Genomic DNA, 14,786 nt, shown 5'->3' with positions numbered 1-14,786 from the left:
CAAGTGGCAGAGCCGGGATTAGGACCCGTGACCTCTGACTCCCAAGCCCGGGCTCTTGCCACTAGGCCATCGGGAAGACTGGGCCTACGAGCCCTTCTCGGCCCAAACCGGTGCGACCCCGAGCCCTCGTGGGACCAGCACCGAAGCTAGGGTCTTCTGCCTGCTCTAATGATGGCTCCATTTCCCAAATTCTCTGTGACATGCTCCAGAAGCCTTCTGTCACTCAGTCGTATTTACTGAGCGCTTACTGGGTGCAGAGCACTGTAGTAAGTGCTTGGGAGAGTACAATACAACAATAAACAGACACAGTTCCTACCCACAATGAGCTTACAGTTTAGAGGGGGAGACAGACGTTAATAGAAATAAATAAATGACAGAACTGGACGTAAGTGCCGAGGGGCTGGGAGGGGGGATGAATAAAGGGAGCGAGTCAGGCCGGTGCAGAAGGGAGGGGGAGAAAAGGAAAGAGGGGCTTAGTCAGGGAAGGCCTCTTGAGATGCCCTCTGGGCCTTGGAACATACAGCTTGGAGCAGCTTGGGAGTTTCTTCCAGGGAGGGGTGGATGGGGGACTGAACATTCAGCCAGGAACACGGTAGAACCGTTCCACCAGACTGGAAGCGCCTCGGTGGGCGGGGGCTGCCCCTGGACCCTTGGTCTGACCCTGGTAGCATTTAATACAGAGCCCAGCCCTCACTAGGAAGTGCAGAATGAGGACTGTCTGCCCTTGGATTTGCTCCCTTCATTCACCCCTCCCCCTCAGCCCACCACTTATGTACAAATCTGTAATTTATTGCTTTATACTAAAGCCTGTCACTCCCTCTAGGCTCTAACCTTGTTGTGGGCGGGGAGTGTGTCTGTTATATTGTTATACTGTACTCTCTCAAGCACTTAGTACAGTGCTCTGCACAAAATAAACACTCAATAAATACGATTGATTGATTGTCAAGGGCAGGACTGAGGGATTGGCTTCCCCAGTTTGGAGAGGGAAAGGCCCCCCAGGATTGAGGTGGGTGAGTCCGTGCCTGGTGGCGGTGCCCGGTGCCTGTCACGCACTGGCCCCGGGGGGACAGGAGGAGGAGGAGGAGGAAGAAGAGGAGGAGGATGGGAGCAGGGGGTTGGGGGAGGAGGAGCAGGAGGGGCTTGAGAAGATTCTTGGCCGGTTGAGGGGGGCAAGGGTGTGCAGCCAGGCCGCTGCGATATCCGTCAGTCCATCGTCCGGACCGTGGCGTTTCCGCTCCAGTGCGGAGCCCGAGGCCTCTCTCCGGGTTCCTGTGGGAACCGGGAAGCCAAAGGAAGAGCAGGCGGCAGGAAGAGACCAGAAGGGACGGGAGTCCTGCCCGCAAACCAAAGCGGTCAAGGGCTGCGGCCGACCGGAGACGGGGGGGCGGGGCGGGGACGGCCAGCCGCCGGGGAGGAAGGGAGAGGCCGTGGAGGGAAACTGAGGCGAGGGGCCGAGGGGGAAACCGAGGTGAGAGGGTGTGGGCGCGTTGGGGGGGCTGAGGGCTGGGGACTCCAAGGAACGGATGGACGTGGCTCTGAGGATCGCAGATGCCCAGAACCCACCGGGCTCGCTGGCTCCTGAGGGAGCAGCGGGTCCGGGAATGGAGGGGGGACCGGCTAGGGGTGTCCGGTCCCGGCCCTGCTGCTGCCCCCAGCCCGCTGGGCTCCCTCTGCCCTTCTGGGCTCTGGCTCCCCTACCCTGCGCCTGCATCCGACCTGATTCTCCTGCCTCCGCTCCAGCGCTCCGCACAGTGCTGGGCATAGAGTCAGCGCGGAGTAAATACCAGATGCAGGAGGGAGCAAGGGAAGCAGGGAGGGAAGGAGGCCGGCAGAGGGGGAGTTGGCTGCCTGCTGTTCCCAGCTGCTCCTCGGGGACCTTAAGGCTGCTGACCACCCTGGCGGGGTCAAGAGGTCATGCTCCACAGCCTGGGCCCCGCAGAATTGGAGGGAGCGCGGTGTGACTTGGGGTGGGGGAGGAGGAGGAGGAAGGGAAAGGGGTTGAGGGAGGGGAGGAGGGGAGAAGGGGGGGAGGGGGGGAAGGGAGGAGGGGGAAGGAGGGGAGGAAGAGGGAGGAGAAGAGAGGGAAAGGGGGAGGAGAGGAGGGGGGAGGAGGGAAAAGGGCAGGAGGGGGAGAGAGGAAGAGAGAGGGAGGAGGGGAGAGAAGCGGCTTGGCCTACTTGATAGAACATGGGCCTGGAGTCGGAAAGACCTGGGTTCTAATCCTGGCTCCTCCACTTATCTGTGTGTGACTTTGAGCGATTCACTTAACTTCTCTGGATCCCAGTTATGTAATCTATAAAATGAGGATTAAAACTGTGAGCGCCACATAAGACATGGACTGCCCAACCTGATTAGCTTGTGACTTAATGGAGTCAGCAGGTCACGGGTTCTAATCCCAGCTCTGCCACATGTCTGCCGTGTGACCTCGAACAAGTCATTTCACTTCTCTGTGCCTCAGTTACCTCATCACTAAAATGGGGAATGAGACAGTGAACCCTCCGTGGGATAGGGTCTGTGTCCAACCTAACTTGCATCTACCCCAGTGCTTAGAATAGTGTTTGGCACATAGTAAGTGCTTAACAAGTACCAGCATCATCATCATTATTATTATTATTATATACCCAGGGTTTAGTACAGTGCCTAGCATATAGCCAGCGCTTAACAAATACCACAAAAATAGAAGAAAAAACATAGGGACAGAGAGAGGGAGGAGGGGAAGAAAGGGAAGAAGGGTGATGTGGCCCCCAAAGCTCAAACCCCTAATAATTCTGCTAAGGCCCAGAGAGGTTAAGTGACCTGCCCAAGGACACAAAGCAGGCCATGTCTAATTCCCACCCGGATATTCTTTCTCTGGGCTTAGTACAGTGCTCTGCAATCAAACCAACGATGGTATTTATTGAGCAGTAACCAGGTGGGGACTGTAAACTGTAAACTCCTTGTGGGCAAGGATCACATTAGCAACTCTGCTGTAGTGTACTTTCCCAAGCGTTTAGTACAGCACTCTGCACACAGTAGGCGCTTAATAAATGACACTGATTGATTGATGGCGCGCAGACCCCGTACTGAGCACTTGGGAGAGAGCCCTCAGTCAGCCCAGCTTTGGTTACTGCTCTGCAGTCCACACAGAGGTGGAGGCTGAGTCTCCCTTCCCCCCTCCCCGCTGCCGTCCATCGTCCATCCTCTCCCCAGGACGGCCCTTCTCCTTCCCCTCCCCATCCTCCGCATCAGCGGGCGAGGGCAGGGGTTGGTTGTAAGGGGGCACTTACCACCAGATAGAGCATGGTGTACAGGGAGAAGGAGGCGTGGCCCGAGAAGAAGGACTTCCTAGACGGAGACAGACCCAAAGACCCAGTGTGAGATCCGGATGCTGATTCTCCTCCCCAGCCATTCATACTCATGCTCTGCCTCTCCCCGCCCGAACACGCTCCCACCTCCCTTAATCCCACCAGACCGCAGCCCTCCCCACCTTCACGGACCCCTGAAACTCACCTCCTCCAGGAGTCTTCCCTGCTTAATTCCCAACACCCCCAAACCACCAGACCACAGCTCTCCTCATCTCTACCACCTCTTGAAACCCACTTCCTCCAGGAGACCTTCTACGATTGTAACAATAATAATAGTGGAATTTGTTAAGCACTTATTACGTGCCAAGCACTGTTCTAAGCACGGGGATAGATACAGGGTCAGCTGGTTGTCCCACGTGGGGCTCACAGTCTTAATCCCCATTTTACAGACAAGGTAACTGAGGCACAGAAAAGTTAAGCGGCTTGCCCGAGGTCATACAGCAGACAAGTGGCAAAGCCAGAATTAGAACCCATGTCCTTTGACTCCCAAGCCCGTGCTCTTTCCACTAAGCCACCCTAACCCCCAACATACCTAAACCCACCACACCTCACCTCTCTCCACCTCCACACCCTCCTGAAACCCACCTCCTCCTGGAGGCCTGCCTTGATTAACCCCCACCGTCTTGGTCATATCATCCCATCAGCCACCACAGCAGACACGGATCTGTCGGTTTCTTCCTGATTCATTCATTACCTTGTCTATTGAATCAGTTGAATCAATTCCTTCATTCTCAACTATGGTCTTATTTGTCAGTATATATACAGTGTGGCCTAGGAGCCAGAGGACCTGAGTTCTAATCCAGACTCCACCCGTGGTCTGCTAGAAGACCTTGAGCAAGTCGTTTCATTTCTCTGGTCCTCACTTTCCTCATCTGTAAAATAGGAATACCTGTTCTCCCTTCCCCTTACACTGTGAACTCCATGTGGGACAGGGACTGTGTTAGATCTAATAATAAATGGTGGTATTTGTTAAACACTCATTCTGGGCCCGACACTGTGCTAAACAATGGGGCGGATACAAGATTCAGATCGTCTACAATCCCTGTCCTGGGCTCTAGTCTAAAGAGGAAGAGCAGAGATCTTATCTCCATTTCACAGTTGAACAATTTGAGAAGCAGTGTGGTCTAATGGAAAGAGCTCGGGCCTGGGAGGACCTGAGTTCTAATGCCAGCTCTAACAAACTGCTTGCTTTGTGACTCTGGGTGGGTCACTTAACTTCTTTGTGTTGTGTTTTCTCAACTGTCAAATGGGAATTAAATACCTGTTCTCCCTCCTTTTTAGACAGCGAGCCCCATGTGTTCAGGGACTGTGTCCAACCCGATAACCTTGTATCCACCCCAGAGGTTATTACAGTGCTTGACGCATAGTAAGGGTTTAACAAATCCCACTTTAAAAAAACCTAAAACAGTAACAGCAGCAAAAAAAATGGGGTCCGGAGGGGATGGGACTTGTCCAGAGTGACCCCTCAGGTACAGGGCAGAGCAGGGCCCGGCCCCAGGTGTGGCATTCCCCCCTTCCAGCCCTCCTGGAGGTCAGCCGCCGTGGGTCACATCTCACCTGGCTTCCAGGACCTTGCCGAGGGGTCCGCGGCACTTATAGTCCTGGATGTAGCCCAGCGAGCAGTTGATGGTGCTGAAGTCGGGGTTACACACGTCCAGGAAGTGGGGGCGCAGGCGGCCCACGGCCACCTTGGCGATGTCGGTGAAGGACTGGCTGACCGCGCAGCCGAAAGCGAAGCAGCCCAGCTGCTTGTAGAGCGCGCACACGTATGGGTTCTGCCCCGATCCCGGCCCAGGCCCCAGCCCCGGCCCCGGCCCGGGCGCCTTCAGGTAGTAGATGTGGTAGAATTCACCGGTGATGATCTGCAGGGGAGGATGGGGTCAGCGGGGAAGACAGGGTTCAGTGGGGAGGACGGGATCGGCAGGGGAAGATGGGGTCAGCAGGGAGAACGGGGTCAGCAGGGAGGATGGGGATTAGCAGAAAGGACGAGGGTCAGTTGGGGAGAATGGGAGTCAGTGGGGAATTGGTGGGGAGCGCAGAGGTCAGCAGGGGGAGGATGGGGGATCAATAGAAGGGGAAAGGGTGGGCAAGGGCGGCTGGGGGCATTTAGCAGGAGGAGCTGAATGGGTTCTGGGGGATCCTCCTGATGTCATCCCTAGGTGGTTCTGGAGCTGGCATTTAAGCTCCTCCCTCTTGACTGGAACCCCCTTCATTCATTCAATTATATTTATTGAATGCTTACTGTGTGCAGAGCATTGCACTAAGCGCCTGGAAAGTACGATTCGGCAACAGTTAGAGACAATCCCTACCCAACAATGGGCTCAGTCTTAAAGTGGGAGACAGACAACAAAACAAAACAAGTAGACAGGCATCCTTATAGGCATGGAATGTGTCTTCCAACGCTGTTATATTGTCCTCTCCCAAGGGCTTAGTTGGATGCTGTGCACACAGAAAGCGCTCAATAAATATCATTGATTGATGTACTCTGGGACCTGGATTTTGCCGCTGGTTTTCCCAGTGCTGGCTTCCATCGGCACTGCGCTCTCCTCATCCATGAGGGGCTGGAAATTTAAACCCAGACCCCGTGGGGAGATGACGAGTCTCTGAATAGTGCTAGAGAGGCAGCGTGGTCCAGCGGACAGAACATGGGACGGGGAGCCGGGAAACCTTGGTCGAAATCCCGGCTCCACCACTGGCCTTGCTCTGTGACCTTGGGCAAGTGACCTAACCTCTCTGGGCCTCAATTTCCTCATCTATAAAATGAGTCTAACAACCCTTCTCTCCCTCCCACTCAGATTTTGGGCCCCTTGTAGGACTGGGATTCTGAGTGCTGGTCACTGAGTAAGCACTTAATGACTACCTTTATTATCATAATAATACTATAATAATGTCTTGTTCACCCAAAAGTGCAAGGGATAATTAGCTAAACCTTTGGGTATCCATGCTGGGTCACTGGGGGAGAATCAGGGACATAGATGGGAAAGTCGGGGGTGTTGGATGGTTTGTCCTAGGTCTCTGAAGGGAGAGTCGGGAGATGAGAGTTAGGGGTATTGGAGGGTCCGTGACGGGTCTCTAGGCGAGAGTCTGGGATGGAGAGGGAGGAGTCAGGGTCGTTGAATTGTCTGTGCTGGGTCACTGGAGAGAGTCTGGGATGGGGAAGGGAGAGTTGGGGATGTTGGATGGTAATATGCTGGATAGACTAGATAGAGTCAGGGACGGGGAGGGGAGAGTCAGGCGTGTCGGATGGTCCATGCTGGGCCTCTAAGGGAGTCAGGGACATGGCATGTTCTGTGCTGGGTCACTGAGGGACAGTCAAAGGAGTTGGATGGTCCATCACTACCTGTGAGGGTGGGTGTCCATGAAGGCAACCAGCACACGGTTTCTCCCAGGGTCCAGGGATCACTGCCCCCAGTCAGCCCCGAGCCCAGAGTGTCTGTGGGGGCTGGGTCCCGAAGGGAGGGTGATTTCTCTGGCCGGTCATGGGGCTGAGTTTCTGACCCTGCTGACCTTTGGGTCCCTGTGACTTCCCGCCGTCCCCGGTTCTCATTTCCCGTCAGCCGACTGGGGGTTCCCCGATCCCGGGGCGGGCACTGGCCTTGCGCAATCCAGCCGGGAGATCAGCCCCGGGTACCCCTTCCCTCAGGGTAGTGGCTCGAGGCCAGATTGGGGCACGTGGGGGGTGGCCGGTCCCACCCAGAGATTCCACGGCTTGAATCTCCCTGGCCCACCACACCCGGGAGGGGGCAGCTGTCCCCCTAGGTCACAGGGACTATGTCTCCTGGGACTACCATACGTGGGCAAACACTGGTGAACCATCCGCGGGGTGTGTCGGCACTCCTCCCGGCCCAGCGTCCAGGTCTAAGCTCCCTCGGGCCACCGCCTACCCCGCTGACCCGTGGCTGGCTGAGGGTGAGATGGGCGGGCCGGGAGAGGCGAGGCCCAGAAGTTGTGCTCGGATCCTGCTCTTCTGATCCTGCCGGAGCCAGCGGCAGGGAGGGGAAGCGAGGGGAGGCCCACTGAGCACTGGGGAGAACACGGAATGCTTCAATCGCTTTGGTATCTGCGTTACATCTAACGGCGAAGTGACTTGATTTTTCCATATCTCCTGCCACGGGGGCCAGGGAGGGGGGCTTCTCCTTCCACCATGGCTCCAGATCAGCCTATTATAGGCCGTGTCACTGGGGGGCAGATGCCAGTCGGGCCCCTGAAAACCCAGGCCAGGTCCTCTGGGGGCCGGGGGGGTGGGACGGGACACCTCTCCCACTACCTACAGGGTTTGTTTACGGAGTGCTGACCCTGTGCCAAGCTCTGCGCTCAGCCCCTAGGCAGACACCGGAGTCTGAACAGACATGGCTCCCGTCTCACTACGGGCTCCATTCTAAGGGAGGGAAAACAGGGATCGGAACCCCACTTCACCGAGGAGGACACTGAGGCCCTGAGAGAGTGGGTGACCCTCTTAGGTCACCCAGCAAGTCAAGGGCAGAGCTGGGATAGAACGCAGGACTCCCAGCCCCAAGCTCTTCCTACAAAGCTGGGCTCCTCGCTCCTCGGAGGCAGGGAGGGTGAGCGCCCCTGCTCATCTTTCACCCACCCCCTATGTCATGCTCCTACAGACAAGCTGGGGGTGGCAGGGTTGGGGGGGTATAGGAGAGGCATTCTGGGTGAATTCAGTGTGACCGGATGTAGGAGATGGTGGGATGGATGCGCAGAGTCGGGGTGGGTGGTCAACGGACCGGGGAGGGCGGGCAAACAGAGAACGGGGTTGGGTGGGGGCAGTTGGCCGGGGTGGTGGGTGGGCGGGATAGGGAGGGGTGGGCGGGAAGCAGACTGAGGAAGGGGTGTGGGAAGAGGGCGGGAGGGGGACGAGGACCCTTACGGCGAGGACGACGATGACGATGCCAACGGCGCAGAGCACAGCATCGCTGATGGTCTCGCCGGTCTTGAGCGGGTACCTGATGCTCTGGTCTCCACAGTAGAAGCCACGGTGATAGGGCTGGACCGCGTTGGTTTCGATGACCAGGAATGGGAGTCCGGCTGTGAGGGTGGACACGTGGCTCAGTCACACGGGAGGGAGGGAGGGTGGAGGGACGTCACCCCACCGAGGTCCCGACTGACCCGAGGTCCGGCAGCTAGCCGGGGGCAGAGCCGGGGTCAGAACCCGGGTAGCCCGGCACCATTCGGCCGCCGGTGGTCTGCACATCTTTGGATGCAGTCGGACCAAAACGCTCCCTTTAAAAAGACAACACCCCAAAGAGGGCCGACCGCTGACCGCTCCCCGACCCGCCTCTCCGCCCACCGCTCCCCTGCCCGCCGGGATTTATTTGCTTTGGGATCTCTGGGCGTTGGAATTCCCAGTTATTTACATTTGGGATCCCCAAGTACTTCCCGTCACAACAATTCACTTATCCTGATTTACCCTGGCACTGGGATCAAAGCCCCGAGGTTCGCCGTCGGGAGCCACCGCTGGCTGACATTGCAGACGCCGCCACGGCCCGGTGTGCCCGCCCCAAACACCGAGCCCCGGACCCCAGGGGCTGGTGTGGGGCAACCCAGGGTGACAAGCTCGGGCCTGTGGCCAGAAGGCCGGGTTCCCGGACCCGGCTCTGCCCCGGGCCAGGCTGCCGGGGGTACCGAGCCTGTCTGGAAAGTTCTCTGAGCCTGGAGATGGGGAGAGGATCTCTGAGAAGACCCCTGGGGCACAAGCCGCAAAGCCAAAAATCAATATTACGTCCGACCTCCAGTCTGGCCTCAGCGCCAGATCAATTAATCAGCATCTCTTAGTAATAATTAAGAACAATAATAATAATAATGGTATTTGTTAAGTGTTTACTATGTGTCAAGTACTGTTCTAAGCACTGGGGTAAATACTAGGTAATTAAGTCAGACATTTTATAGTCCCTGTCACTCATTCATTCAATCATATTTATTGAGTGTATACTGTGTGCAGAGCACTGTACTAAGTGCTTGGGAGAGGGAAGCAGCATGGCTCAGTGGAAAGAGCCCGGGCTTGGGAGTCAGAGGTCATGGGTTCAAATCCCGGCTCTGCCACTTGTCAGCTGTGTGACTGGGCAAGTCACTTCACTCCTCTGTGCCTCAGTTACCTCATCTGTAAAATGGGGATTAACTGTGAGCCTCACATGGGACAACCTGATTACCCTGTATCTACCCCAGCGCTTAGAACAGTGCTCTGCACATAGTAAGTCCTTAACAAATACCAACATTATTATTATTATTACAGTATAACAACAGACACATTCCCTGCCCACCATGAGCTTTCCCTCTAGAGGGACTGTCCCACATGGGGCTCACCGTTTTAACCCTCATTTTACAGATGAGGTAACTGAGGCCCCAAGAAGTAAAGTGACCTTTCCAAGGTCACACAGCAGACGAGTGGTGGAGCCGGGATTAGAACCCACATCCTCTGACTCCCAAGCCCGTGCTCTTGCCACTAGGCCGTGCTGCTTCTCATAATGAGGGCTTACTCTGTCCTGAGCACTCTGAGGACAACATAGGGTTAGCAGGCACAGTCCCTGCCCACAAGGAGCTTACAGTCTACTGGGTACAGAGCACTGTACCGAGTGCTTGAGAGAGCACAGTGGAGTTATTAGACACAATCTGTCCTCTCAAAGAGCTTCCAGTCCACTGTGTCCACAGCACGACACTGAGCACTTGAGAGTACACAGAGTTAGCAGGCACAATCTCTCCCCTCGAGGAACTGCCATTCCACTGTAGGCAGAGCACTGTACCGAGCACTTGGGAGAGTAAGGCAGAGTTAACAGGAATTTACGGTCTACCAGGATCTCTCCTTCCTGGCTCAGTGCTCCTCTTCAGACCGTGAGCCCCCCCAGGGAGGGCACACCTGTTTGACATCTTTTGCCCCCCCCAAGCACACGGTACAGTGCTCTCTCCATTTAATCCACTTTTCTATTTTTCCACATCTCCCCTTCACATACGTAGAACTCATCCCTGACACAGACTTTTGCGCAGGAGAGAAAGAGAGAGAATGTGTGTGTGTTTGTGTTTGTATGGGTGGAAAGACACGTGTACTCACAATACACACCCACAGTCCCTTGCTCTGCAGTCATGTCAGATGTTTGCAGTTTTCACACTTAGTAGGCTCTCTAAACCACTGCTTGCTTGATTGATCCAGGGCCCTAACGTAGGGAGAGCACCGTAGCCAGTGGCCACTGCAGGCAGAGCACTGTAGCGGCAAAAATACTGTACTGGGTGCCCGCTGCAGACAGAGCACAAGGAATTGGAGGAACAAGAGGAGAGGGGAAACTGCAGCCTAAGGGAAGGATTTGCCAATCACCTAAAACCCAGCAGCGGGGGAGAAAACGGACTCAGACGCTAGCAAATGGAAGCCCAGGGTCGGGACCAAAGTATTGGTCGACGTGCCGGGTCTTCCCGGGGTGCAGGTCCGGGGGTTCCCTCCACTGGATCCCAGGACTCTCTCTGAGCTCGGTTCAGTGCCCGGTCCAGGGTGGGCACTCAGCATAGGGCACCCTCTGGGCCTCCAAGCCCCTCGGGGTCTCCTCCCCTCCCCAGCCCCCGCCAGAGCCAGACAGCACTGACCCGTGGCTGCCCATCAATGCCTCATTGTGCACGGCCGCCTGCACGGACCCCCGCCGGGCAGAGGAGGGGGGCGTGGGCACTCCAGAGCCGGGTCCTCCCCGCCCGAACGCTTTCAGGTCCGGCGTGGATCCCGCCAGCTGCCCTTCCCAGATTGGCTAATCATTTTTTAATTAGAAATTCATTTCCGCTTTCCACACCTTCCCAACCGGAAACATTCCAGCGGTCAACGGCACCACACCGCTGTGGCCGAGAGCGGAGGGGAGGCCGTGCCAGGCACACGAGGTGCACAAACAAAGCACACACGAGGTGCACACGCAGCACAAGAACTCGGGACACACTCAACACCCACAGTTGCACAGACAACACACCCGGTGCACACTCGGGGCACAGAACTCACACAGCACACAGAGTGTGACACACAGCATATATGCCAGGAGCTCGCAGGGTTGCCTTGGCGGGTCCTTCCCCTGTCCTCAAGACACAGGCACAGCCTCCCCAGCGTCCAGAAAACCTACCCGGAGGCCACCAGGACCCCTGTTTAACCTCCCACGGGGGGCCAGGGCCACCATCTGAGGAGGCAGTGTGGCTTAAGGGAGAAAGCACCACAGGGAGGAGGCCTGCGTTCTCACCCCAGCTTTACCCCATTCTGCCATGGGTCTTCAGGCCAGTCACTCAGCCTCTTTAGGCCTCAGTTTCCCCATCTAGGGGAGGTCGCAGAGCCGAACCGCTCAGCACCCGGCAGGCCCCTACCTCCTAGCCCGCTGGTACCGCCCGGTCCAGTGTCCACCACCAGCTGTCTGTGATCGCCCCCATCTGGCTAGGCCCTAGGAGAGAGCTGCCCTCTGTGCCCTTACTTAGGGAAACTGAGGCACAGCCAGAACAGGGCAGAGGCAGCCACCACCCCTGCCTCCCACCGAGAAGCTGCCACGTTCCCTCTGCATGAAGCCCCCCCACTCCCAGCTCCAGAGAGGACTGGGCTCCTAGCGCCGGCCTCCTCCCCCACCAGCCACACTGGCCCTGTGGCCCAGCTCCACAAGAGCTGAATAGGGGTGGGGAAGAAGAGGGGGGAGGTTAAGGGGGGGACCGGCCCCCAGGCCCCCCCGAGCTGCAGAGTTTCACAAAGCCTCCCTGTTCCCGCCATCGCCGGGGCTTTGTCCAGCTGCCACTGCCCAGAGCTTCGTCCACCGTCGCCATGGAGCCTCCGCCCGCTCCGGCCCCGCCGCCCCGCCTGCTTGAGGGGCAGCGCCACAGGGGGTCCCGTCTCCGCTGCCCTTGACAATGATGCCGCGGGTTGCGAGGGGCCCGGGGGGGCGGGGGAGTCTCGGACCCAGCACTGTCCGTCACCCTCCCAGCCCCTAGACCCGGGGCCCAGCTCCCCCTCCCACTTCCTGCTCCAGCACAGGCAGGGATGTAGTGGACCGGGGTGGGCAGGGGATGACATGGAGGATGGGGGAGGGATTGTCAGGGGGATGTGACAGGCTGGGGGTGCTCAGGACATCCATCCATCCAGCAGGGGTATCTACTGAATGCCTCCTGAGGTCAGGCAAGGACAGACTGAGCGTTTGGGTTACATCCGATGCCGGTGGGTCAGACGGATGGACACACACAGACACACACACACACAAACACGTGTGTGCACGTGTGCATCCTGGTCCTCATGAAGGTTCCATACGAGCAGGGATGCCAGACCCACAGCTCAGATGGGCCGTGGACAGACCGTCCTGTCTACCCGAGGCTCTCTCCCTCCCCTAACCCTCCACCCCCGCCCTGCTGCCTGGGGCTGGACCGGTCAGCCTTGGCCTCAGCACAGGGACGCCAGCTGGGCTGTGTATTGAGTGCTGACTCTGTGCCAAGCACCGTGACCACCACCAGAACAGCTCAGTCAGCGCCCAGAGTTCTCCATATCAGGGGGCATAGAGGGAGGGCAGAGAGCTCATCCCCATTGCACAGAGGGGAACACTGAGGCCCAGGGAGGGTGAGAGTCGGGTCAGGCTGGAGAGAGCATCTTTCTGGTGATGCAGAAGGAGAGTGGCTAAGCCAGGGGCCCAGGGACGTTTAGAAACTTGACTGGACCGGGTCGCATCATACCAGAACCCCCAACCCTTCCTGCGATGGGCTCACCAGTAGGCCCCAACCCCAGTCTGGCAGCTCCCAGCCCCAGAAACCATCCCCCCTTCCCCACTCCCGGCCAGCACCCACCCTCTCACTTAGCCACGGCCCAGAAGCCCCTAGACCCTAACCCCAGCCCCTAGCCCCGGCCCCCAAGTTTGCAAACACATCTGGTTTCCGTCCCTCCACTCCCAGGGCCCCAGACTCAAATCTGGCAAAGCCCTTAACCACAGCCCTGACTGCCCACCCAGCAGCGGCTCCACCAGAAGGGAACAGAAAGCAGACTCAGGGTCCGCTGCCTCACTTCCATTATCCCCGGGCTGGTTTCTTTTACTTTCTGGGCGCAAAGTCAGTTCTCGGTGTCATGGTTACCAGCCAGACCCGAGAAGGTCAGCTCTGAAGCGACTCCCCCAAGCCCAGCCTTGGCCCCGGTTCCCTAGCGCTGACCACTATTTCCCACAGAACGCTGGGGAGAAGTGTGGTCTGATTGTCCTTCTGGACACCCAAACACTTGCTTAGTGATGGACCATCCGACACCCCTGACTCTCCTCCCCAGTGACCCAGCACAGACCCTCCAATACCTCTGACTCTCCCCCAGTGACCCGACATAAAACATCCAACACCCCTGATTCTCCCCCCGTGACCCAATACAGAGCATTCAACACCCTGACTCTTGCCTCTCCACCCCTGACTCTCCCCCAGTGACCGAGCATGGACAATCCCATATCCCTGACTCTCTCCTAGTGATCCAACACAGATGGTCCAACACTCCTGACTCTCTCCCAGTGACCCAGCACAGACTATCCAACAGCCCTGACTCTTTCCTCTCCATCCCTGACTTTCCCCCAGTGAACCAGCAGGGACCATCCCACATCCCTGACTCTTGCCTCTTCATCCCTGACTCTCCCCTAGTTACCCCGTCTCCATAAATCTCTGGTTCAGCCATGAGGTTCCCACCAGCTATACTCAGTGACCACAGCTCTGGGTTGGCATTAGGGTTTCTCTCCACAGAGCAGAGACCAGACTAGGGTTGTCCAGACTCCAGAATAATGGTCCAGGAGCCCCAGCCTCCTGGTCAACCTCCCTTCTTCCAGATGCCCCAGGTTCTGGGGGTCAAAGTGAGGACCCAGTCAAGTGATCCTAGCCATCTCTCACCATGGAAACTGACCCTGCTGCAGTTACTTTCTGGGGACTGGGGGAAACCCTTCGGTTCAATGGTTCATAAGCCATGACCTGGATAGACTTCATTAACCATGACCCAGAAGTACTGATGACTTCCTCCCAGAAGTGAGGGTGGCCAGGTAGGAGGCGACACCGCCACGCCCACGTGCCGCTCCGATCGTTCCTGCTGCGCTCTATGGTGTGGTGGAGAGAGCATGGGTCTGGGAGTCAGAAAGTCATGGGTTCTAATCCTGGCTCCACCACTTGTCCGCTGTGTGACCTTAGGCAAGTCACTTCACTGGGCCTCAGTTACCCCATCTGGAAAATGGGGATTGATACTGTGAGCCCCACATGGGACAGGGACTGTATCCACCTTGATTTGCTGAGGAGCGGTGTTGCTTAGTGGATAGAGCACAGGCCTGGGAGTCAGGAGGACCTGGGTTCTAATCCCAGATCAGCCACGTGTCTGCTGTCACTTCATTTCTCTGGGCTTCAGTTATCTCATCTGCAAAATGGGGATTAAGAGTGTGAGCCCCATGTGGGACAGGGACCGTTTCCCATCTGAATGACTTGCATCTACTCCAGTGCTTAGAACAG

At 57.3% G+C, this 14,786-nt stretch overlaps 1 protein-coding gene across 1 annotated transcript in view; it reads right to left on the bottom strand.

Annotated features, from left to right (window-relative positions):
• Window positions 1-14,786, bottom strand: part of PLPP3 (phospholipid phosphatase 3) — a 36,364-nt gene that overhangs the window by 5,732 nt on the left and 15,846 nt on the right. Inside the window, exons 2-4 of the mRNA XM_029046496.1 lie at window positions 8,221-8,378; window positions 4,902-5,206; window positions 3,267-3,324 (exon numbers count right to left, since the gene is read on the bottom strand). Coding sequence (XP_028902329.1) covers window positions 3,267-3,324; window positions 4,902-5,206; window positions 8,221-8,378 — 521 coding nt within the window. The remainder of the gene's footprint in view (window positions 1-3,266; window positions 3,325-4,901; window positions 5,207-8,220; window positions 8,379-14,786) is intronic.

This window comes from Ornithorhynchus anatinus, chromosome 18 (genome assembly GCF_004115215.2).
Source record: "Ornithorhynchus anatinus isolate Pmale09 chromosome 18, mOrnAna1.pri.v4, whole genome shotgun sequence".
NCBI classification, from domain to species: domain Eukaryota; kingdom Metazoa; phylum Chordata; class Mammalia; order Monotremata; family Ornithorhynchidae; genus Ornithorhynchus; species Ornithorhynchus anatinus.
Note: the sequence above shows the minus strand (reverse complement) of the source record. Positions and strands in the feature narration are given on the sequence as shown.